This window comes from Piliocolobus tephrosceles, chromosome 17 (assembly GCF_002776525.5).
Source record: "Piliocolobus tephrosceles isolate RC106 chromosome 17, ASM277652v3, whole genome shotgun sequence".
Lineage (NCBI taxonomy): Eukaryota > Metazoa > Chordata > Mammalia > Primates > Cercopithecidae > Piliocolobus > Piliocolobus tephrosceles.
In genome coordinates this window covers 46,644,505-46,668,678 of record NC_045450.1, presented here as the reverse complement: position 1 = coordinate 46,668,678, position 24,174 = coordinate 46,644,505, and the positions used below count along the sequence as shown (strand labels likewise).

The 24,174-nt window shown below is 41.0% G+C and overlaps 1 protein-coding gene across 1 annotated transcript in view; it reads left to right on the top strand.

Annotated features, from left to right (window-relative positions):
* Positions 1-1,655: 1,655 nt before the first annotated feature.
* Positions 1,656-24,174, top strand: part of CDH8 (cadherin 8) — a 382,964-nt gene continuing 360,445 nt past the window's right edge. Inside the window, exons 1-2 of the mRNA XM_023209860.1 lie at positions 1,656-2,602; positions 17,400-17,850. Coding sequence (XP_023065628.1) covers positions 17,599-17,850 — 252 coding nt within the window. The 5' untranslated portion in view covers positions 1,656-2,602; positions 17,400-17,598. The remainder of the gene's footprint in view (positions 2,603-17,399; positions 17,851-24,174) is intronic.

Genomic DNA, 24,174 nt, shown 5'->3' with positions numbered 1-24,174 from the left:
GTTGAAAAGAAAACACTTTCTTAAGGGGGTAGGCTCTCACCATTGTGACATTGCACTGCATCTTATTAAGAGTGGGTGGAATTGTTAAAGAGATAAATGCCTTGTCTTTCAGCATCCCTGATTATTTTAGAAATATCCTTATAGGGCTTTTTAACATTATCCGAATCCTCTATCACACTGCTTAATCATCCAAAACTCTCTTAAGAATTAGTCAGGAAATTCCTACTGCAACGCTTTCAGCAGATATTAGCAGGTACAGATAGGGTTACCCTGAATTCCAGAGGACCAAAATTCAGGGAAGAAAATGTATATAACTGCTGTAAGAGTAAATACGGACAAGATGAGTTAAAGCAAACTCTTCTTAACCCTAGATACCCAGAGCCATTGGATTCTGGCTCTCTTTAAAAACCATTAGATTCTGACTATCTTTACTTTGTCAGCATAGTTTGTTAAGAAAATGAGATTTGAGGAGATTGTCTAACAATCTGGCTTTTTTTTGAGATGAGTTTGTTACTTGTGACAATCCCCAGCTTTCAGTAGCATATGATTTTTTTTTAGTTCTCATAGGTGTAAGAAGTTACCCCAAGGAAAGGTTCAAATTATTTGTTCAAAGTGAAAATGAATGTCTGAAATTAAGCACAACCCAAAATGTGATCTATTTCTTTGTCCACTTGGGACTGTCTGGTCTAGCAGCAGTTATAATTTGATTGAGTCTTGACTGCTGCTCCTTTTTCCAAGACAGAATTAGCCAATTCCAATACCCTGTAAGCAGACACAGTCTGAAAAGAGAACAAACAGTTACTTAGTGACTGCCTGGGGGGGAAAAATATACCACCTGGTTCTCTTCACCTCTCCTTCTCTGAAATAATCCACTAAATTTCTTGCCCATGACAGCTCCAAAGTGAAACAAACCGATATTAGAGCTACAGTCAATATTCTTTTTCACATTTCACAATGGGTTGTTAGATGCAGCACACAAAAAAATGTCTACTTTGCATAAATATCATAAGCATATTGTGCCTGTTTTCTCATTCTGTTCACTCTTTCTCATTCATTCGAGTCAGACAGTACAAGCTCTACAGACCGTGCGTCTGGTCCTTTGCACCCCTTTCCCTCTTCTGTTCTGGCTCTCTCCCCAGATGGTAAAAATCCACCCTCAGGCTCAAGTCTAGTGCACCCAGGGAAGGGACTAAATCGGGATCTCCTGTGGTGGGGAGGGATTTTTTTTTTTTCAGGTAAGAATTAATTTGTCTGATATTTAGCTAATTTTATTAGATGATCACAGTGGCATCGTCTACGTGTTAGTCCCAGTGTTGAAAAGAAAAGAAATCTGGACCTCCTAATTCATGGTCCCTGTAACCCCAGGGTGGCCGTTTCTCAGGATTTGAGCGCAGCCCATCAGAAGACTTGAAGTGGCCACAGACAGGGCAGCTTTTGGTGGAGGCAGGAGAGCTGCAAGGACGGTACCTGAGAGGATATGAGATCAGGGCACATTGAGAAGACCTAGCAATCCTCCCCTATTTCCCAAGCAAGTTCTGCTTTGCCTGCCCTCCTCCCCACAACCAATTACTGCGCGCCCCTCCTTGCTGCCCCTCTACTGTCCCTCATCCCATTTTCCCAAAGGAGCACGAGAACATCAGGAATGTGCTCCATCACAGTACCGCGACACACAGCCTCTAAACCATAGCGTCTGAGTTGCAGGTAGGGGTCTCACAATCACCCTATTCTGTACGCAAGAGGCCCTTGGAATAAAGCGGAGGTAAGCTGCCCACGCTCAACCCTTTGCCCTGTCGCGTCCTCTTCCTTCTACGGAAAACAGCTGCGAGTCACTGAGACGCTTTTCAAGATAACGCCAGCCCCAGAGCTCAGGTGAGACCTCTAGAGAGAAAGCTCGCAGGTACCTCCTCCGCACGCTGTTACCATCTGCCAGCCCCCTTATCCAGGAGCTCGGCCCTCGGCAGGCTGCCCGCACCGCGCCGAAGGGCGCATCTTCACCCCGTGGCTCTGGCGGCAGAGACGCGCGGGGCGTGCTCGGGAGCGAGGAGCGAAAAGTTGTGCGCCCACTTGGGTAGGGGGAAAGAGAGCGATCGAGCCAGCGCGCGAGAGCGAAGGGGGAAGGCGGGGAGGGGGCGGGGAGGGGGGACTGCTTACATGAATTTCCAAGTGGTAGACCTGCCTCTGCGCTCTGCCCAATGAGATCCGTCAGGGGAGGCACCCGGCTCACTTTTCCACATCACTTCACAGTTACATTTGGCAGGCAGGCGGGCTCGCACGCCGGAGCGCTCAGCCCAGAATTAGCGGATTTATTTGGAATCTCCCTGCCTCTTCCAAGCTCCGCCGCCGCCGCTGCCGGTTTGTGCATAGACGGTAGCGTCAAGCCACCAGCTTCACTTTGGGCTGCGGACACCCAGAGCCCTGCGCGCCCTCCCCGCGTCTCCGCACCAAGCCCTGCAGCTCCGAGAGGCATGAACGGAATCCGGAGGCGCCTGCCTAGCGCGCGAGGACCGGTCGGCGCTCGCCGCCCTCGGGAGCTGACCCCGAGCCCCTCCAGCCATTTGTGAACCAGGAGGCTTGATATTAGCCAGCGCAGGGCCCCACACGAGTAAGTGTTCCCCCATCCCAGCCCCGTTTTTCTCTATGTCCCGACGATCCAGAAAGGACCGTTTATTATAGGAATTCTCATGCCCCTTCGGACACCTTGCGCTCCTCCTGCCTCTCAGATGGTAGATGCGGGTTCCTAGCATAGGCTCGGGGCTAAGCTGTGTCTTTCGCGATATCCATGGGTGATACGTACGTTCGCCTCAGGGTTTGGCCTGTTTTTGCAAACTGCTTTGACAACAGATCCTAGAGAGTAGCAAGCTCCAGGCTGTGCCCCTCGTTTTCCTGCCGCTTTCCTTCCCTGCGGGGACTTGACTATTTCGCAGCCTCCCAACGCAGGCAGGCGCGGCTGCAGCCGCGCGCCTTCGCTGCGGGGTGCGTGCGGTGAATGAGAAGCACCAGCCGCCCGCTGTGCGGAGGGTGCAAGCCAGGGAAAAAAGGAGGTGAGGGGGCCCGAGTGCCCTATGGCTGGTTTTCTGCACCGCCTCATCTCCGAGGCGAGGGAGGGCGACCCCCGCGGCAAGGCTGAGGGCCAAGGCTCAGCTGCGAAAGCCCCAGCGCGAGGCTTTCCCACAAGTGGCAGCTCCAGCTCTGGGAGGCGCGGTGCCCGCTGCAAACTTGCCGGGCTCCGGAGTCGCCCCGCAGCTCTGCCCTCGCCAAGACGCTGCCCAGCACCCCTGCAGGACCCCTAGGCAGTGTCTCCCCGGAGCTTGAGATTGCGCGCACGGAGGCCCCCTTAAGCCGGGGACTCCGTAGTCCCTCTCCTAGGGACCGCTGAGCCCAGAGCTGCGCTTTCTGTGATCTGGCCGCTTCTCATCCGAGAACCTTTAGGGGGCTGGTCGCGCCCCTCGCAGGACCGGAGGGAAAAAGGCTCTTGCCTGGGTTCTGCCAGTACGTAACAGGTTCATAAGGAACCTGCTCCCGTTCTCCCAGGCTCCAGCCAAGACTGGGAAACGGTAAAAACGTACTGCCGCCAACGCTGATGCCAACAGGTATCCACAATTTCCTCCGCTTATTCCTCCCAAGCACCAGAGCCTTCCCCCACCCAATCTGGCAGAATCCTCAAAGTTTCCTTGCGATTGACCCTTCCTCCGCAGGCACGGAGCCGGCGGCATGTCAAGGACTAGCCGTTTGCCTCCACCAGCGGAGAGGGCAGCTGTTTGCTTGGGTTGCTAAATGTAAGAAATCAAACAACATTAATTGTTTATTGTTGCAAACGCACAACATTAGTCCATAATGGAAAATCAGGCTGGCAGCTGCTCACTTCAGCACCAATCAGACGATAGAGCTTATCACCAAGACAGCGGGAGGGAGGAAAGGTCCTTTCAACTTTACCACCCTTTCCTGAAGATTCCACAAGAGTTTCCTCCTTAGGAGGCATGATTCGACAATCCCTTAGCGCGCCCGAGCTGCTAATCAGATCAGCTGCTTTCTTTCACCCGGCATCATGGTATTCCGGGGCTGACAATGGGAACGAGGGGACGCTAGGGAAGGTAAGCGAGAGTACTGTCCTCTCGCATCCGGCACCATTGCAAAGCAGATCCGAGGGATGAGGGTTGGCTTTTGAAGCGCCTGTCCTCTTTACAACACTCCTGACAGCCATCTCAATGGTTAAAAACCCTTCTTGGGCTGTCACCTCCGGCTTCATTATAGGAGCTTTTCAACTGGAAAACTATATGTGGGAAAGATGTTTATGTAAGATTCGAAAGTGGGATTTTCCATCCATTCAGCCTCGCTGCTGCACCTCACTGCATGCAAAGTGAGCCCTGTCGTTCATGCTAAATACCACTAAAATCCCTGCCTAGATATTGCTTTGCATCAGCTGTGTCCGGTGTTGCAGGGATTTCTTCGTGTGTGTGTGTGTGTGTGTGTGTGTGTGTGTGTGTTTGAGAGAGACAGAGCGAGAAAGATGAGGTGGGCGCTGGGAGTGGGATTCTTCTACGGAGAGAAGTGATACCTTTGAAGGATGTTCTCTTAGGGTTACATTCTTCTTCCCTTAAAGGGAATTCTCCATAATCATCATGTCCCGACATGTTTTTCCACTTCCCGGAGCTCTGTGGCTGGAATAAATTCTAGAGCTATCCCCCTTATTAAATAATAATTCTGATAATAATATTCTGTAATTCTGCTTTAGCAGATTTGAAGCTCGCTGTCACATAGTCATTTCATGCTGGAGCAGTCGCAGCATTTTAAATCACCTTTTTTTTTTTTTTTTCCTGGACTCTGAAGAAGGCAAGGAGTTGAGGAAAATCCCTCTGAAAATAGAGAGGGGAGTCTTCCCAGCAACTCTGGGGACTGCGTCATTCAGAGACCTTCAGTGGCGGTTCACCTTTCTCATTCTGATCCCCACACTCCCCAAGTGAACGTCAAGTTATCCCCTGACCATCACAAACAGGCCAAATGTTTTAGAGGCACTGGATAATGTGCTCTGAAATTTGTGCTGTAATGCTGTCATTCAAACTTTTTAATCTACTTCCCCTGCAAATTGGATCTTACATTGCTAATTATTATTACTATCAGAAATCAGTGCTTCTGCTTTACAATTTACGGTCTCTTAAAACCTTCAAGATGGGTAAATCTCTACATTCAAGACTCTGTAACATTTCTTGGCTGCATTTCTGGTGTGTAGGATGCATTTCTTGAGTTCTTGAAGCTGCATGAATTTAGCTAAAAGAACAGAAAATTTGATAGCAGCCCTCACTAGAATAGCAGTTCCATTTGCCTGCTGTACACATATCAACTCTGAAGGGAAGGAATTCCTTACCCTGGAAAACAACTTTATTTGGATATTATGTAGAACTGTGGTCAACACAGTATTCATTTTTAGCAACCCCTCAATTAGCACTGAACACAATTTAAGTAGCCAATGGCAGCATGATCGATGTAAAACAAAACAAACAAACAGCCCATGAAATATGCTCAGCCGGATGGAGGAGACCACTTGAGAAGGCATTTGTAAAGACTGATGTGAATGTACTCAAAGGTCTGATACTGCTTGTTAGTCAGGAGGAACAGATTGTTGGAACAAAGCAAAGAAACTCCAAAGAATGAGAATGTAATGATTGTATTCAAGAAATTGTACCTCTGGGCTTTGCTTTCCAGGTTCCTTTCATTGTTTATTGGTGGGGAAAAAGAACATGCACATATTAAAAAGTTCAAATCCACACTTCAACAGCTGTTCAGAAAACCTTATCGATGTGGGTAAATTAATGCTTTAAAGAAAAAAATGACAATCTTTGTTATTTTTCTACTCAAGGTGGCACACCTCACAGCTTTATCAACATTCCAATTTGAGCAGATTTTCCATGCAAAACCAAAGGCTTTCAATGGGTAAAGTGACGTTCAATTTGTATTTCCAACCACACTTTTCTGGTCCATCAGCAAACTTTCGTGTGTGGCAAATCAAGGCACAAGCATAATCGGAGAAGCCTTTCTATTATAGGTGCAATTTCAGGTCTGAAGACTTCTTTTTGAAAACATTCTGCTCAGTGGCGTGCTGATACTGATTTAAGTTATTTTATATTTGTTACAAAGTTATTCAGTGCAGCTGGTAGAGAAAAACAGTTTTCTTTTTGTTTTCAGCACTGTTGTCATTCACAGCGGAAATGGTCTAACTTAGCTTTTTAATTCAGAAAAAAATGTCCTAACTTTGGTGTGTTATACACCTCTCAGGGTAGGGGGGGAGGTAGATAAACCAATGATAATTCTTGTTGCTCTGTATTATGTACACACACACACACACATGCCCACAAATAACACACACACATATACACGGCTTGCCTCTTGAAAATGTACCCAGATAACTAACTTATTTACTGGCTCAAGTCTGAGATTTTTATCATGTTCCCTTTGCCATTTCATCTGCCTTAGATTCTTTGATTTGCCTTTCTGGCTACTCTGATTTGTATATTGATCAGTCTCCCAAAAAATGTTATCCGTGGTGCTCGGAATTTCCCTCCAGCATCCAATACGTGTATATTTATGAAACAGAACAATTTTTTGATGGACAAAGGCCATCATCTGATTTAGCAGGGCTTAATTAACCAAAGGGCTATTAGTGCTTTCTCATTTCATTCTTACAGAAAGTTGCGATGCTAATCTATTTCTGCTGAACTGTTGGTTCCTGTCTCTGGAACCTAGTTTAGATGTAACCATGAAGAGAAAATTAGTTGAACCTGGCAACTTCAAAAGGTCAGAAAAGAAATAAGTTCAAGGGATGCCATTTAGCTTCCTCTACCATATGTTGCGGCTAACTAAATCTCTGTTGCTTCTTCATGGCAAAGCACCGGGGCCAATACTGTTTCTTTTTCTTATCAAGTTTTAAGCTTTATTTCCTGGGTTTTAAATGTCACGTGCTATTCCCTATCATAAACAAAATCCATCCTCTTGCTTAGATGTCTCTGTGTGTGTGTGTGTGTTTAAGTTCTCTAAGTAGGTAGAGGTATATAGATGTGATTTTCTGTATCTCTTTGGAAAGTATCATAAATGAATAACATTTATGTTTGGAAACTTCAAACAATTTTCTTTCTCTGCCTCCACTGCCAAAGACAATTGCAAATACTAGAACCATGGATGGTTCAGGGCTAAGCACAGTTAGTGCTCAGTAAACATTTATTTAACGCAATAACAAATTAGCAAAGACTATACCCTGCACCCTATACTAGTAAATTTTCATTAAAAGAAAGAGATACAATCATATCCAAAGTTCAATATTATGACTTATCTACCACAATTTTCTCTACAGAAATTTCGTAAGTCCTCCTAAGTCTATTTTTAGTCATAGCTTTCCTCATTTTTAAAAATCAATTTTACTCATGTTCCACAAAGCATATTTTTGTTCCCTCACAATCATCTTTTAAATGATATGGGAATATAAAAAATGACGTAATTCAGCTTTGTAAAAATGAGAATGCCTCCAAGACTAGACTTGCATCAAAGAATGCTATTAAACTATATTTGATGCGAAGTTATATTTTATTGGCAAAAAAATGCACTAATTGTGGGGTTGCTGCATGGCTGACTCAATGTCTGTAGATTGTTGAGAATGTATAACAAATAATTGAGGATTAATTTACTTCCTCCCTCCTTCCTGCCCTCCCTTCTTTTTCTTTAGTATATTTTTATATTTGAATTGAACAGTTTGCTTTACCCTTATGTGAATTGCAACTATGGGTGTTTTCAAAGACAATTCCATACTCTTCCGTATTAATCGACAGAATACCTGATCCTCACATAAACACACGGGGAAAAATAGTGTGCCATGATAAGGTACTTTTGTGGATGTGTTTATTGATATTTTAGGCATATTGAAGATATTACAAAGGAATATTAAATGGAATCCCCTTAATCCTTTTTATGTACATCAAGTGAAAATATTACAGTATATTTATGTTTCATTTGCAGTCAGAACAATATTTTCCATGCCTTTTTTCTCTCTTGATAGATTAATGAATAAAATATGATTATCTGATTCTAGATATGACACAAATAATATAAAATAAGTAGACAGAGGAATGGTATAAATATCACAAGGGAATTATTTCCTTTTTATGTAAGAAGATTCATCTCCAAAATTTGATTTAAGAAGTACAAAGGCACATTTTCTTCTTTATTAGTCTCATGCTGGTTGAGCTTTCTAAACAGAATTTACATTTGTGTCTAACTATTCCCATCTTCAATGTGGGGATGCTCAGAAAAATGAAAAAAAAAAAAACCAATTAATTCATACTTATTTTTATCAGAGAGGTAAAACAGACATCTCCTCTTGCCTTTGAGTGTCGCTAAACTATAGTAGCTGAAGATTGTATACATATTTTGGAATTTGCATAAACAACTCCCTTAATTTTCATAAATTATACATTCTGGGTCGTAACTCAATAGTATTTTTGTCAAAAAATTGCTTACTATCTATCTGTCTACTCATCCATCACCTGTGTCTGTAGTTCACGTTAAGTGTCAGTGAGTGGTTATTAAGCGATAAAGTTTCAGAAACATCAAAGAGTGACAGTAAGGTACACTTGTAAGCATGGTTACTACACAGTGTAATCTAATTGGCAGAATCTGGATGACTTATACTGGGATCGTTGACGGCATTTTTATTTCAGTATAAGAGACTCTGAAGCCCCTATATGTGATACAAGTGATTGTAACCATTTCTACATTTCTTAAGTGAGAAGAGAAATCTAATTTCCATCATCGGTAGTGCTAAAGTTTCTTGAAATAATAGAAAAAGTCAGTTGCAATCTCTGATGAGCATTATCTTCTCTGAGCTCCCTTCTGAGTAGTATATAGCTATCGCCTTGGCTTCATCTTGGAATTAGTAGAGACTTTGCACTTGTGCTGTTCTCACAAGAATGTAGATGATTATGAAGTGCAATGGAATTCATCTTGCAAAAGAGATGTACCAGGCAATGTTTTCTAATGAGCAGCTACACTTTGATTGAAACAGAATAGCTCACTCATGAACAGGTAGTGCTTGCACTCTACCCTCTCAGCAGAAAATAGGGATGGACAATGTCATATCTTCTATGGGAAGGAAAGATGTGGTTGGTTCTGGACAGTAAAATTTCAGCCCTTCTGAGGCTTAATAAAACTACTTGAAGTCATTGCTTTAATTGTATGGTAGTTGTGGGGAGGGAAAGCTATTTCTAAAATGCTATTTTATTTATACCCACCCTGGTTCATGCCATTTTTGTTTTACAAATCAAGAGTTGAAAAAAGTTATTTTACTTATTACCTGTCTGCATAGAACATTGGCATTTTCCCCGCTGAAGTATATACACCGCATGAGATTGCAATAAAATAATTTTTAAAAATCAGTAAGTATTTTTGGTTAAGCACTTGAAACATTCGATAAATAGTTACTATAATTGCTACATTGACAAAGAGTTTCAATTACCTTATTTATTTCTTCCTTAATCTTTCAAAATAGGTAGTATTAAACACAGAGCATCAGTTTCTTCACCTGCCGCAAATAAAATAAACGTGCCCAGGTGACTTATTTCATGAACGATACAGCTGTGATTCAAACCTCTTCTATCTGATTCTAGAGTCAATGCTCTAAACAGTTATCTCATGGGACTTTCCACAGTTCGACTGAATTACAGGTTGATAAGAATGAGATTGATTCTGATTGATTGCTATGATTTAAAGGATCTGCACAAAATGTTGTAACTCAGTAGGTCTCTGGCTATTAAATTCTGAACATGTGATTTAAAGATTGCAAAGGATATGACTTTTAAATAAAGAAGGAAGGATTTAGATTAGACTTGAGAAATGACTTTCTGACACCACTGTGTTTGTAATTGGCAAGAGAGTTGTGGGACTGATATTCATTTTTTTTTTTAGGATGATCTTGATACTGGTTTGCCTTTAAAAAATCCAACAGAAGAAAATTATTCTTTTTTTTTTTTTTTTTTTTTTGAGACAGAATCTCGCTCTGTCACCCTTGCTGGAGTGCAGTGGTGTGATCTCGGCTCATTGCAAGCTCCGTCTCCGGGGTTCACGCATTCTCCTGCCTCAGTCTCCCGAGTAGCTGAGACTATTGGCGCCTGCCACCATGCCCAGCTAATTTTTTGTATTTTTAGTAGAGACAGGGTTTCACCATGTTAGCCAGGATGGTCTCGATCTCCTGACCTGGTGATCCGCCCGCCTCGGCCTCCCTAAGTGCTGGGATTACAGGCGTGAGCCACCGCAGCTGGCCAGAAAATTATTGTTAATATCTTAACTAAACTGATGATTCCAAGAAAGTTTTCTAAGTAAAGGGCTGGTTCTATAACACTAGAGAAGAGATCTTATTTTGACTTTATTGTCTTTGTCACTGGCTTAGTCACCTCATTCTGAAATTTCTATAACAGAAACATTTCTATGTGAAGAACAAACTTGTGACTCTACCTTGGGAAAGAAGGAGGAGGACAGGCATTTATTTATTGATGTTCCCAAAGGAAACCAACAATTATAGAACTTAAAGAAAACAAAAACTTCCGGTAGAGAACAGTAGCATAGCAATAACAGAGCAAAAAGTGGATTTGAGGCCGATCGCAGTGGCTCATGCCTATAATCCCAACACTTTGAGAGGCTAAGGCAGGTGGATCACCTGAGTTCAGGAGTTCAAGACCAGCCTGGCCAATATGGTGAAACCCCATCTTTACTAAAAATTAAAAAAAAAAAAATATCAGCTGGGCATTGTGGTGGGTGCCTGTAATCCCAGCTACTTGGGAGGCTGAGGCAGGAGAATTGCTTGAACCCGGGAGGCGGAGGTTGCAGTGAGCCGAGATAGCGCCATTGCACTCCAGCCTGGGCAACAAGAGTGAAACTCCAATTCACAAAAAAAAAAAAAAAAAAAAAAAAGGATGGATTTGACAGATATTATTCTCGATGGTAAAACAAGCAGACAATATGCTTTTGGACAGATTGACATCTGGATAAATACGTGGTCTGATGCCAAAGAATGACGACCAGAAGGGTTGTGGCTGAGTGAAGGATCCACAAAATAATATGTGCATGTGCGTGGGTGTGCGTGTGTGTGTGTGTGTGTACATAAACAATTTCAGAATATGTTTCTGCCAAGGGAACCTGGTTAGAGAATTCTGAAGGCTTTAGGAAAGGTGATCTTCTTGTATTATTTATATTTGAATACATGCAACTATATTTCCTCTCTAAAATCCAAAGGCTCTTTCTACCTGCTCAGTCCCAGTCAGCCAGGGCTTGGCGTGAATTGCTCCGGGTCACACACTGAATCGCCATCTCCTGCTTTCCTGAAATACCACTTTGAATTCAATGTGCATTTACCTGTTTCGAAGCAGGCTGCTAATGGCTCTAAATTCAAGGTCAGAAACATTTTTAATAGAAACTCACTGGTCCTCGGTGTCATTTTTGCTTTCATGAAATATTGTGGCTGCTAAGCCTAGTGGATAATAAAAGCATAGTTTCCTGTCAACCACAATAATCTGCTGGATTGAATCCTGAAGTGTCTGTAAAAGCCTGTTTTTGTTTTAGACTTCACCGATCAGCATGTGGTTCATCATTTTGAACTTTAATCCACACTATTTACAAAATGGATGGTGTAATATGTTTGTGCATAATGACTTATATATCTGTGAATTGACTGAGTTCACCTTAAAATAATGTTGGGATCAGCAGAGTGAAATTCAGGCTGTAATTAGAATTATCTCTGAAATATAAGTATGAATGATAAGTCAGATTATACGTATTTTACCCAGGAAAAGATATCATCATATGGGGGAATTCTAAAGACTTTCTTATATGTAAGAATTCCAGGGAAACTGAAAAATCTCTTCATCTCACTATCTGGGTGTAAATCAATGCAACAGCATTATAATAAAGTAGATTGCTTGGTCAGACACACATACTGTGGTTGGAAAATGTAAAAATAAATTGATTTTTTTACCCCAGCTTTACAACCTTGCTCAATTTCTTCTTCCTTGCATAAAGTTAAGCAGTCTGTGTATGCAGCTGCTATTCACGGTATTTATTAATACTGATAACACGGACATAAGGCTCAGTTGCATCTCAAAAGTTTCTACAAAGCCATTCTCTGATGTTCTAAGAGGACAGTGTTAGTCTGCCCATGGCAGAGGTAAAAGCATACAAATAGTGTGGTTCCAAGTGTCACAGCAGAGTCCCATTTCTCTCGAATTAACAGGATCGCCTTGAAGACTAAGTCCCAACACTCCCTGATAGCATGCATGTGCCTGTGAACACACCAGTTAGCTCAGCAATTTTCCCACTGCCTCACGTAAAATAGATACGCGAGGAGAGGAAAGTATTGTGACATCATATAAGATTCCACATATTCATACACCCTAGTTCAAGGTTTTCCCAAATCTATGTGTTCAGTCCTTTATTCACAGTGGTGGTGAAGTAGTTGATGGCATGACATTCAATGACATGAGGGAGGAAGTGACTCTTCCACCACACCACTGAGTCCTTTAGGTTATCTCGAGGAGGTCTGAGCTGGGAGCCAGTCTTCTTTAGAACTACTTGCTTTGTAAAGTGTGGTTTTCAAATCAGTAAGTAGCATCAGCACTGTAGGAAGGTTACAAGAAATGCAGAATCTCAAATCCCACACTAACCTAAGTGATTCATAATCTGTGTTTAAACAAGATTTCCAGGTAATTTGGATGCATATTAATATTTGAGAAGCACCTCACTACAGGTGTGCTCGCATTGGCTCTTTACTGGGTTTTAACAGAGCTGATGGTTAAATTTTCAGTAATTTTCAGAGCTGGTTAATGGCCAACTGGAAGCTTAAAATTGGTCGTGGTGGAAGTATTTATGCCATGGAAATCAGAAAACATTACAAATCAGAATTTTTTCTTTCAAAGAACCACTTATTAAATATTAACCAGTCTGTCTCTAACTATGGCTGGTCTTTCTTTTTAGCAAATAGTGAGATGACCTCAGGCTTTTAACAGTGTCTAGTTTAGTAAAAATAAAACATTACTTAAAATACTAATCTCCCTGTACCTCAATTTGGTTATCTCTACAATGAGAATGATGAAATAAAGTAATAATGATGTTATGTTAGAGAGTTATTTTGAAGAACAGACATGAATTTATATGTATATATCTATGTACGTATAGTTATGATTTAATATTATCTGAGTACTTTCTAAGTGTTTGCTATTAACATCATAATTTTAAAGTTATATTCTATTATGGCAAATAATATTAGCTTTCCATTTAAAAATAAATATTTTGAAAACTGAGCCTATTTCAGTAAAATTTAAAGTAATAATACAGATGATTTAAGAATTTGGCAAAATCTAAGAAGTGGCATATAAGTGTTTCAGTCTCTAGAAGCTCCCTACAGGTGATGTGACGGGAATGACCTATGTAGATGAAGGGCTTCCCCTGAGTTGGGCTAATTTCTCCCCAGGGCTATACCATTGACTTCAGGGTATTGGCCATCTCACCCCTAGAAACCCCTGAAAATTGAGAAGTTGCACGGAAATAGCACTCAGTTGCCCCTCACACCCTCTCTGTGGCATATGACTTGACCTTTGGAGACACCAAACATGCTCTTCTCTTCACAAAGAACTGCCAGAGGAAATGGCTACATATTTAACATGCACTCTGTAGAGACCATCATTATTATGAATTAGATGGGTAAGAAAAAAGATGGAGTGACCATGGACTGGGTGATTCTGCAAATAATAATTTGAAAATTATCTTAGATGCTGATTCATTCAGAGATCTTAGATTAGTTGGTGGTCTTGTTCGTATCCCTCGGTTGACTAAAATGTTCTTTCACTTATACCCCCTTCTCAGGTGGTTAATTCTGTTTCAACATTTAAATGACATCCCCTCTAAGAAACCTTCGTTAATGCTGCTAACATGCGTGGCTTACCCATCACTCTATGTTTCTTTTAAATCTTCTAAGACTACGTTTCAGTGAATTGATTATGTAGTTCTTTATCTTTGCCAAACAGATTCTTTGCTTCCTGAAGAGAGGAGTTCTGACCCATTTGCCTTTCTTTCCCCCAGTACCTGACATACAGTATATGCTCATGAAATATTTCTGCAATGAGAGGAAGGGTCTTGTTCAGAAAGAATTTTGAAAGTACGTTACCTAGGTTCAAATAATGGTTCTCTCTTTTCTTAGAGGTGCTCCTTGAGTACATCATTTCATTATTCTCTGCCTCAGTTTTGAACACAACAAGGCAAGGCATTATACGCTTTATCTAACAGTAAGATACCACGTGAGTGGATACTATTTGTGACTACACATGTATTCCCTTTTTATTTAACCTACTCATTCTGACTACTCAAGCTATGCCATTGTATAACATTGGCCTAGGGTCTATTATTGTTTTTTAACTTATTCTAATGAGTTCAGGTAGAGGGAACTCACTGTAATCTATGCTGCAGTCCATCCAACATACCACAGTCCATCCTCGTTGCCACTTGGTGGTTTCCATGAAAGTGTCTGTTATGAATTTAAATTGAGATGAAATTTTCTTATCTCACAATCATTAGCAACAAAGCAAATGTCAGAGTATACTTACTTGCAGAGTGTTTGGCAAAATTTTAAAGAACTGTGCGTGCTAGTCTGTCCTATCTGACGTGCCAAGAGTATTTCCTTTAGTCCTCAAAACTAACCTGTCAGGTCAGTATTATTATCGTTGTTTCGTTGCTATTGTTATTAATTATCCCTCCCTCCACTGTTACACAACTGGTCAGTGTAAGAATTAGAATTCAGACCCCGAGCAGGCTGACACTAGAGGTCACTCTCACAACCATCTCATTGTTCTGCTGCTGTAGAACCCAGGCCAACCCGGCACCGTGGCTCATGCCTGTAATCCCAGCTGTTGGGGAGGCTGGAGTGAGAAGATTGCTTGAGGCGAGGAGTTGAGATCAACCGCCCCCATTTATAAAAATAGTAGTAATAATCAAAGTAGCCAGGCATGGTGGTGCATGCCCAGCTACTCTGGAGGCTGAGGCAGGAGGATCACTTGAGCCCGTAAGTATGAGCTTGAGTAAGCAAACAAACAAACAAAATGTATGCCTTTGGAGAGCAGCATACATGGCTTTTGCACATTCAGTTATGGTCTATCATGGAGTAGGGGAGAACTGGAAAGAACAAGTTCCTTTTCTCTGAGAGGTCTTTAGGCTGAGGCTCTATGACTAGAATGGATCTCACCATGTGTGTAAAATGGCACAGGCCTTTCTCCTGTAGCACCATCCTCATCCTCCACCACAGGGAAGATCTTTGAGTACCTTTGTGACACCCTCATACCTTACCAACTTTTACTGCAGAGGTTACATCACTTCACTCTGCTCATTCATTTGTCTTTTTTCTCAAAGCCTCTCTAGGGCAGGAATCCTGTCATCACCACACATCTAGCTCGGGATAACCACATGGATTCCAGTTTACCGAGTATTTCCCATGATCTGACTGGTTTACATGAGTCTTATTTCTGAACCACACTACTGTCCTATTAGGTACCACTTTGCAGAAGAAAAGACTGAAGCTCAGAAAACTTGAATATCTTGTCCATCATTACAGAGACAACAAGCAGGGTGAGCTGGGATCCAAACCCAGGTGTATCTGTTTCAAGAACAGACAGTCCTCAGCACGCTCAAGACTCCTTTAGCACCAACTTCTCCCTCAGGTCTAGAGGGAGCACAGCATGGGTGTGCCGTAAATGCTGTTAAAGTAATAAGTGGCTTGAGCATTCAGAAAGACACAAAGATTTGGGGGTTTCTTTATGGGGACTTTTTGAATTTTGTTTAGTTTAAGTTATGAAGCCTGCCAAGGTCTGTTCACACACTGGCGTGAGAGAAAGACTTAAGGGGAATCTGTTTTAGGGGAAAGATTTTCTGCAATTCCAGGGGAAGGAGAAGACTTTGTTCTGGACTCTGTTTTCTCTGTATTGGTTTCCCATTGAAAGCTGTTTTTTTTTTTTTCTTCCATTTCCAAAGCAACTGCTGCTTGTCGTGGCTACTCTGTACTCGTCAGGGTTGAGCCCTTTCGAATGATAGAGTCCCAGTGATTGAGCTGAGCCCAAGCAAAGAATGACAAGCAGGGTGATTCCACTGGCCATCTTGTTAGATCAGATACTGCCTGTATTTGCAGTACAATCTGGGTCTGCCCCTTTCAGCTGGCTTCAGTGAGGCCACTCACCAGCCCAGCGAATGTTAATGACTTTCTAGCTTTCTTATTCTGAGCCAGAATGGAACCAGAGACCTAGAGGTGAAAGGTTTCCTTCCCTTTTATGAATTCCCTGAGCCACACTGTTCCCGACGGTGTCCTGAGAAAATATTTTCCCATTGAGTTTAATACAGCAAAGCTTCTCTCTTGGATCTGCAGTGAACAGTATTTCTTTAAAAATATTTTTTTTTTGAGAGGGAAGAAACACATTTTGCCACACTGAGGGTAAGCAAAAAATGTATCTGACACCTCAGGTAATGGGGATTTTTTTGTGCCCTTGCCTTTCTGAATCTCTTCAATTGAACATTACATTACATTTTTTTTAACCATATTTTATTCTCAAGGGAGATTTCCGTAATTTAAATCTCCTGTTTAACTGTACGTTTAGAATGGGGACCCTGACACTGTCCTGATGATAGCATACAAGCTGGACATTACAGAATTTGTCTCTGGAAGCAATCTAATTTTATTCACTCGTTATTAGCATCCTGGCAGAGGATTGCATTCTGTACCCTGAACTGGGCAATCCCTTCTGATGAATCCTGGAAGCTAAGATTGTCAAAGTTGGTTTAAGTTCCCCTTCCCATTCTCATTTGTATTTTTTTAATGTTGTTAATTCAAAGCTAGTTATTTCATGGAGTTTAGCATAAAAGGAACTAAAATGTGTCCTTAAACAGGTAAAAAAAAGGAAAAAAAGAAGAAAATAAAAGTAAAAGGCTTACAATCTGTTCGACAAGTGGGCTATGTTAGCATACACTCCCAATTGTTAAAACGAAAAAGAATGGAAGAGAGAGGAAGGGACGGAGAGAGGAGGAAAGTCAAGAGGAAGACAAGAAGGAAGAGAGGGAGATGGGAAAGAAAGAAGCAAGGAGGAAAAGGAGAACTTCTATTACGTGAACCGTTTCTGATAGGTCACATAGCTACAAATGAAAATTACAATCTAAATGAAGCTTAAAAATTAAAGGACTTACTAGCCTACTTATTCTAATTATTCAGATCCACTTTCTAACTCAAGAGTTTGAGAAGTGCCCACCATTGTTCATTTTAGGTGCTTTTGAAAAGCAGTGATTTTATTTTAAAACCTGTTTGAGTAGACCCTTATCTTTCTCCCTCCTTGTTTTTGCAGGAAATTTGAATGAAAAGAAAAGCCAATGGATTGTGGTCTTAGAAAAGCTGCTTAGATGATGTCTGTTTCCCATGCTATAGACACGTGGCAGAGCTGTAAGTAAATGCTCGGCACTGCATGATGAATTGGATGGCTGCAGACCGGAGACAAAAAAAATAATTGTCTCATTTTCGTGGTGATTTGCTTAACTGGTGGGACCATGCCAGAACGGCTAGCGGAAATGCTCTTGGATCTCTGGACTCCATTAATAATATTATGGATTACTCTTCCCCCTTGCATTTACATGGCTCCAATGAATCAGTCTCAAGTTTTAATGAGTGGATCCCCTTTGGAAATAAACAGTCTGGGTGAAGAACAGCGAATTTTGAACCGCTCCAAAAGAGGCTGGGTTTGGAATCAAATGTTTGTCCTGGAAGAGTTTTCTGGACCTGAACCGATTCTTGTTGGCCGGGTAAGCTTTGTTTTTAAGATCTCAATTTCAGGGTCTGTTAGTGGTCTTAAGATGTTTAATACCAGAGTCTTTTTAGTTGTGGCCACACTTAGCTGTAAACTGTTTGGGACAGATGGTTAGTGAGTCTACATGTCATTCTGTTAGGAATAGGATTAATCCCAAGGTAACAGTTTTAAATGGTCTTGTAGGGAAAGCTTCTCCTATCGCCTCTTCCACTCGGCTATCAATAAAATATCACACTGCTTATATAATGCATAAACAAATGACGTTTTCTTTCTCATTCACACGAGAGAGACTTCACGCCAAACCTTTTCTCTAGTTTATAGTACTTGGAAGAGATATGCATCTTTTCTCAGTTTGAATTCCTACCACTTCAGTTGCTGAGAGTTTATTTTGTTTTATTTTATTTTAAGGACGTGCAGATATCTAAAATTGCAGGTAGAAATGTATCTTTTTTGTTTTATCATCTGTTTTTTCAACAATTAACCTAGGATGGAGAAAAGGAAGTTCTTAAAGTAGATGCTTAACTGTGCATTGTACTACTTGAAAAACTTTGCAGTAGAAAACTAGTTCATTCATTGTCAGATGAAATCAGATGTACAACATCAAAATTTTAGTTTAGTGGAGTATGTGTGTGTGTGTGTTAGACTGGACTTACATTTGTTTTGCTCCTGTTGGCAGGTCAGACAAATGTTCTTTGGTAGACATAGGCTGCCTGCTTTCCAAAATCATGCTGTGGGTTATTGGAGACTACACGTGTTTATTCCTCAGCACCGTTCATAAGCTCCTTTTAATTTTGATGCGCATCTTCATGTAGGTATAATTCCAATTAGGAGCCTGCCAGTGACTGATTTTCTTGATAAGTCAGTTTAGAAGTGAATCAGGCCAATGTTATTCACTTCCCAAATGCAATGATTTAAAAGAAAAATAGGAGGGGAATTAAATATTGATCTTCAGGACTTGAGTTAACTCTTTGAGTTTCACTGGGAACTTCTGATTGCATTAATGCTTTTACCCTATTGTCTTGCAAAACAAATTGATCCTCTCCAAGGATTATGTTTCTCATTTCATATGATTCTACTTGGATAAAGAAAGCCTGCATGAGGAGATACCATGAACCATTACATGGATATTTATTGACCTTTCCTATGTGCCAGATGCTCTATTAGGCATGGGAGGCGTATCAATGAACAAAACAGTGATCTCTGCCTTTAAGGAACTTATATTTTGGCCAATACTGAGTGTTTATTATCTGTTGAACACTATTATAAAAGCACTTTGTGGGCACCAACCTTATTGATTCTAACAATAGCCCCCCTGCAGTATATGCATATGTATGTTCATTTGCATGCATGGATACAAATATATATGTATAAAACAAGTCTGCACTCCCTTTGTCATAAGTTCAAAATATAAAATCTGAAAGATTTTTTTATATCCTTGATACAACAAGCTCAGGGAGCAGAACCGACTTAAGGCTATTAGAGTCGTAATACGTAATTGTGACTTCATATATTTTGCTGCAAAAATGTTAATGTGATTGATTACAGGGTGCTGCCCCAGACCCTGCTGAGGCTGTTACTTACCATATAGTTTATATACCTTAGTGTTCCTGAAGTGTGAACAGTTTTGAATTCCAAAATACTTCTGGCCCCATGGGTTTTGGATGTGGGCTTCTTTACCAGCATTATCTTACCTTTTTTGTAGGTACAAAAGTGGGTTTTAGATGGATTAATAAACCAAACCAATATCACAGAATGGTAAATTATCTACCTGAGTTTGAATCCTATTGGAAATTCCAATGGCCATTATGTCACCCACTGTACCTTATTACATATTAGGAACCAGCTAACCGGAGTTTAAACTGTAATTTACACTGACGAGTTATGGAGTATGGAATGTCAAGTCTTTAAATGCCTACTTCTGGATATTCAGAACTTCTGTAATCAGCCCTAAGGCAAGACATTCTCATACCATATGAAATTCTGGTAATACATGCGTATTTACATAATGGACGCTTTTTCCTTGCTTTTCTTAGTTACCTCTTTATGAAGGTATATCACTGTGACTGTGTCTTGCATAATGTAAATAACAAAACATGCTATGCCCAGGAGAACATTTCATTTTTATCTGGGTAGAAAAAGTAACTAACGTGGGGTTGCTTTGGACTCAGAATCTGATAACTGATTTCACCTCTATTCCTTACATGAAGTAATAGAGGTAGAGGTAAACAGCCAGGCATTCAGCGTCTTCTTGTGACTTATTGACACGTGAGATGTTCATGCTTCTCTGAATGACAGAAATGTTGCCAGTGAACCCTAGGATTTTGAAATAGCCAAAATGCTTTTAAGTCTTAGTGATGGTTTTTATCTAGGCTTTTCACAGCTTCCTCCCATGACCAATTTCCAAATAATTGTTAAATCAGAGTTTATTTTCTGGAAAACTTTTCTGCAAACATTTCCCATCATACCTATTTCCCTTTAAATAAAAATGCTCCTGAATTTTGACAGCATAGCCTTGGAGGATCTTGGGATGTAGCGTAGCCAAAAATACATTTCAGGTGACGGCTTCAGATTATGAGTCAAGCTGAGTGCGAAGATGATCTGTATCGGGATGCCCACCGGTGCTTTACAGTGTTTTATCTCTGTGCACACTCTTCCACATCCGACTCTTTAAACCACTTCACCTCCCAGCTTCTCCCCAGGAACCGGCTGAGAAGCATTACTTACTTATGAGCACACCTGCTCTTTGAAAGGCGCTCCTGCGAGTCACCATGGTGAGGCCTCTGACCTAGCAGGTTGAGTTCAAGCTCAAGGGCAGAGTTAGTTTTTGAGTGATAGGTTCTTCAGAGCCTCACATGTAACCTTACAGCATCCATCATCTGTTTTTAGTATATTGGTAGGCAGCTGGATGCTGAGAAAGCTCCTTAGCATCAGAGATGTACTCTCTTGAGGTTTGAATATGGGCTTGGCCACTTTCTGGGTGTTAACCCTGAGAAGATTACTGAAGTTTTCAAGAATTATGCAAATAAGATAAATAAGAACTTTTAAGAGTAAAGAAAATAATAGAAGCATAGTGCCTGCTATATAGTAATTGTAGTTGTAATTGCATTCTTAATTGTATGTGTATGTGTATGTGTTTGTAGTTGGAGTGGCAGATAAATTAACAATTACCTCACTAGGTGAATAACAAGACTCTGGGAGTCCCTGCACAGGGACATGTTGTATAGTGTGGAGGTGATGTTTCTGTTTGTCTTGAAGAGTCACTGACCCGGGGGTGTGGGATGGGAAGTGCAGTGCCCCAGCAAGATACAGGAGTTTATGCAAAGTCTTGGGGGAGAGAGTAAGATGACTGAGAGTAAGATGCTTCCCTTGGTCAGAAGCAACATAAGCTTTTATATTTTCTGTTGAAATGGAATGAAATCAGTGGCCATATATATTGGTTTCTTTTTGAGATAGGGTCTTGCTCTGTCACTCAGGTTGGAGTCCAGTGATGCGATCACAGCTCACTGCAGCCTCGACCTCCCAGGCACAAGTGAATAGTCCCTCTTTAATAGCTGGGACTACAGTCATGCACCACCATGCTTGGATATTTTTGTTTAAATCTGTTGTAGAGATGGGATCTCCTGTGTTTCCCAGACTGATCTTGAACTCCTGGGTTCAAGCAGTCCTCCGGCCTTGGCTTCCCAAAATGCTGAGATTACAGGTGTGAATCACCATGCCTGGCCTGAAAGTCATATTCTTAGAGAGGCTTTCCCTATCAGTTCTTCTAAAATGTAATTGTTCTTCCTTTAATATTTCATACCCTTTGTCTATGCTTGATTTTTTTTTCCTCCTGACAATCATTATCTAACATACTCTATACCTTATTATGTTTATTATTTGTCTCTTCTAGGATGCAAGTTCCACAAAGAAAAGGATTTTTGAGTCCTTTGGTCTTTACTCTGTATTCCCACAACCTAGAACCCTGCCTGTATATAGGAACTGCTCAGTAAATACTTTACGTGAAAAAAATAAATGAATAATTTACGTACATAATGGAAGAATTTATAATAGTCATATAAGCTCAATGATATTTTTCAATAAAGGAGCTTTCATATTCTCTCTTTCACATGGATATTTTATAGACCATCTGGGTAGTTAAAAAATATTTTCTATGTATTGATATTGAAAGTCTTTCTTTGAGGTAGTAGGCGTGAAGAAAAAGTTAACTTGTTTAAACAACTGTCTTTCAAAAAGCTGCAGCATTACCTCAGTGGAGACTGTCTTTCCTACCAATGCCATAAAGCAACATGTTGTCTTCCAACTGTCTTCAGACTTTTGTGTTTGGGCTTACGGTACAAACTGGAGCAGAAAGCTTTTGTCTGGATTTCTGAAAAGCAAATACCAGCCAAACAGATTCCATTCCTGCCTCCAGTTCTCTGTGGACCAAAGCAGGGCATAGTCTGTTCATAAACACATAAACTTTGAGCATTCACATCTCCATGTACCTCAGTGTTGACTTTCTTTGGAAACTGTGAGAGAGAAAAAAGTGGCTCATGAGACACTTAACCCAAATCTGCTTATTTGTTCTGGTCTTAGGAAAGAGAAAACCTGTGGTGGTTTTTGATGTATCTGACACACAACACAAAAATACCGTCCTGTGGTAACATGTGCAGATACTCTTTATGGTAGACAGCTTGATGTTATTGTGAGAACCCTTGGCTGGAAGTCAGGATGGTGATTGATACAACCATGCCACAAATATTTATTGAGCACCTACTATCTGCAGAGTATTTCGTTGCCAGTGGGTTCTCAGCTCTGAGCAAACACAGGTCTATCTATGCCTTCTGCATGGAACCAGTGAGCTCCTAGAAGGAGACGGACATTAAAACAGAAAATCAAATGAAGAAACATCACAAGAAAACTGAAACAAGTGCTCTGAAATGAAGGAATGTGGTTCTCTTGAAGCATATACAGAGGAAGCTGCCGTATTCTATGGGAGGATGGAATCTTCCCAAAGGAAATAACCTGGAAGCTGATATGCATTAACCTGTTGTTGAACCAGGGTTCAGGGATAAAGAGAAAAAGCATTTTTGATAGAGGAAATAGCACGTTCAAGGCTATTTACAGAGCTGAGAGAGGGTCTGGGTAACTGAGTGTGTCTTAGTTCCGGCTGTATAGCAAGTTAACATAGACTGGGTGGCTCATAAACAACAGAAATTTATTACCCTCAATTCTGGAGGTTGGTAGTCTTTAAGATCAGGGTGCCAGCATGGTTGGTTCTGGTAAGGGCTCTTTTCCAGGTTGTAGACTGCAATCTTCTTGTATTCTCACACTGGTAGAAAGAGGGCAAGGAAGCTTTCTGGGGCTTCTTTCAGAAGGGCTCTAGTTCCCTTCATGAGGGTTCCACCCTCATGACCAAATTACCTTTCAACAGACTCACCTCTTAATACCATCAAATTGAAGATTAAAACTCAACATACCAAGGTCATAAACATTCAGTCTGTTGCGCTGAAACACAGAGAACTAGGCTTAAAGTCTCTTGTGTCAAGTTAGAAAGATAAGCAAGGATCTCTTGGAGATCTGGCTTCTTTCTCTTTTAGTTCTACTACAAAGTAACTGGGAAAAAAATCACTTCTGTTGGGTGCAATTTCCTCACTTCTGAGTGTATGGGATTAAGATATTATATATTTAAGATACAAACCCCTATGGAACAAGAATACACACACACACACACACACACACACACACACACAAACACGCTCCACATGCTCATTGAATATCTTTTTTTCCAGAATGCTTGGGACCAGAAGTATTTCAGATTCGAGATATGTCCAGATTGTGGAATATTTGCACATATATTGAGATATCTTGGAGAACGGAGCCAAGTCTAAACATGAAATTCATTTATGTTTCCTATTTGCCTTACACACATAGCCTGAGGGAAATTTTCTATGATTTTTAAAAAAACATTTTTATGTAACAAAGCTTTGACTGTGACTCATCATGTGAAGTCAGGTGTGGAATTTTCTACTTGTGGTGTCATGTCAGTGCTCAAAAACTTTCAGATGTTGGAGCTTTTTAGATTTCAGATTTTCGGATTAGAGATGCTCAGCTTTTCTCTCTCTGTGTGTGTGGGGGGGTTGGGGTGTGTATGTAGCATCGATTTTTGGCTCAGGTTGCTTTAGTCCTTGTTCTGCAAGTCCTGTGATCCTCAATTCATTATATTGCTTTATTTTGGGGAAAAAAAACCCAGTCTGCTCTGCAGGTGGTCATAGCTCATCTATACTAAATCCTCTCTCTTACATAAACTTCTCTGTTCTCTTTCCTCCCTTTTTTCCTC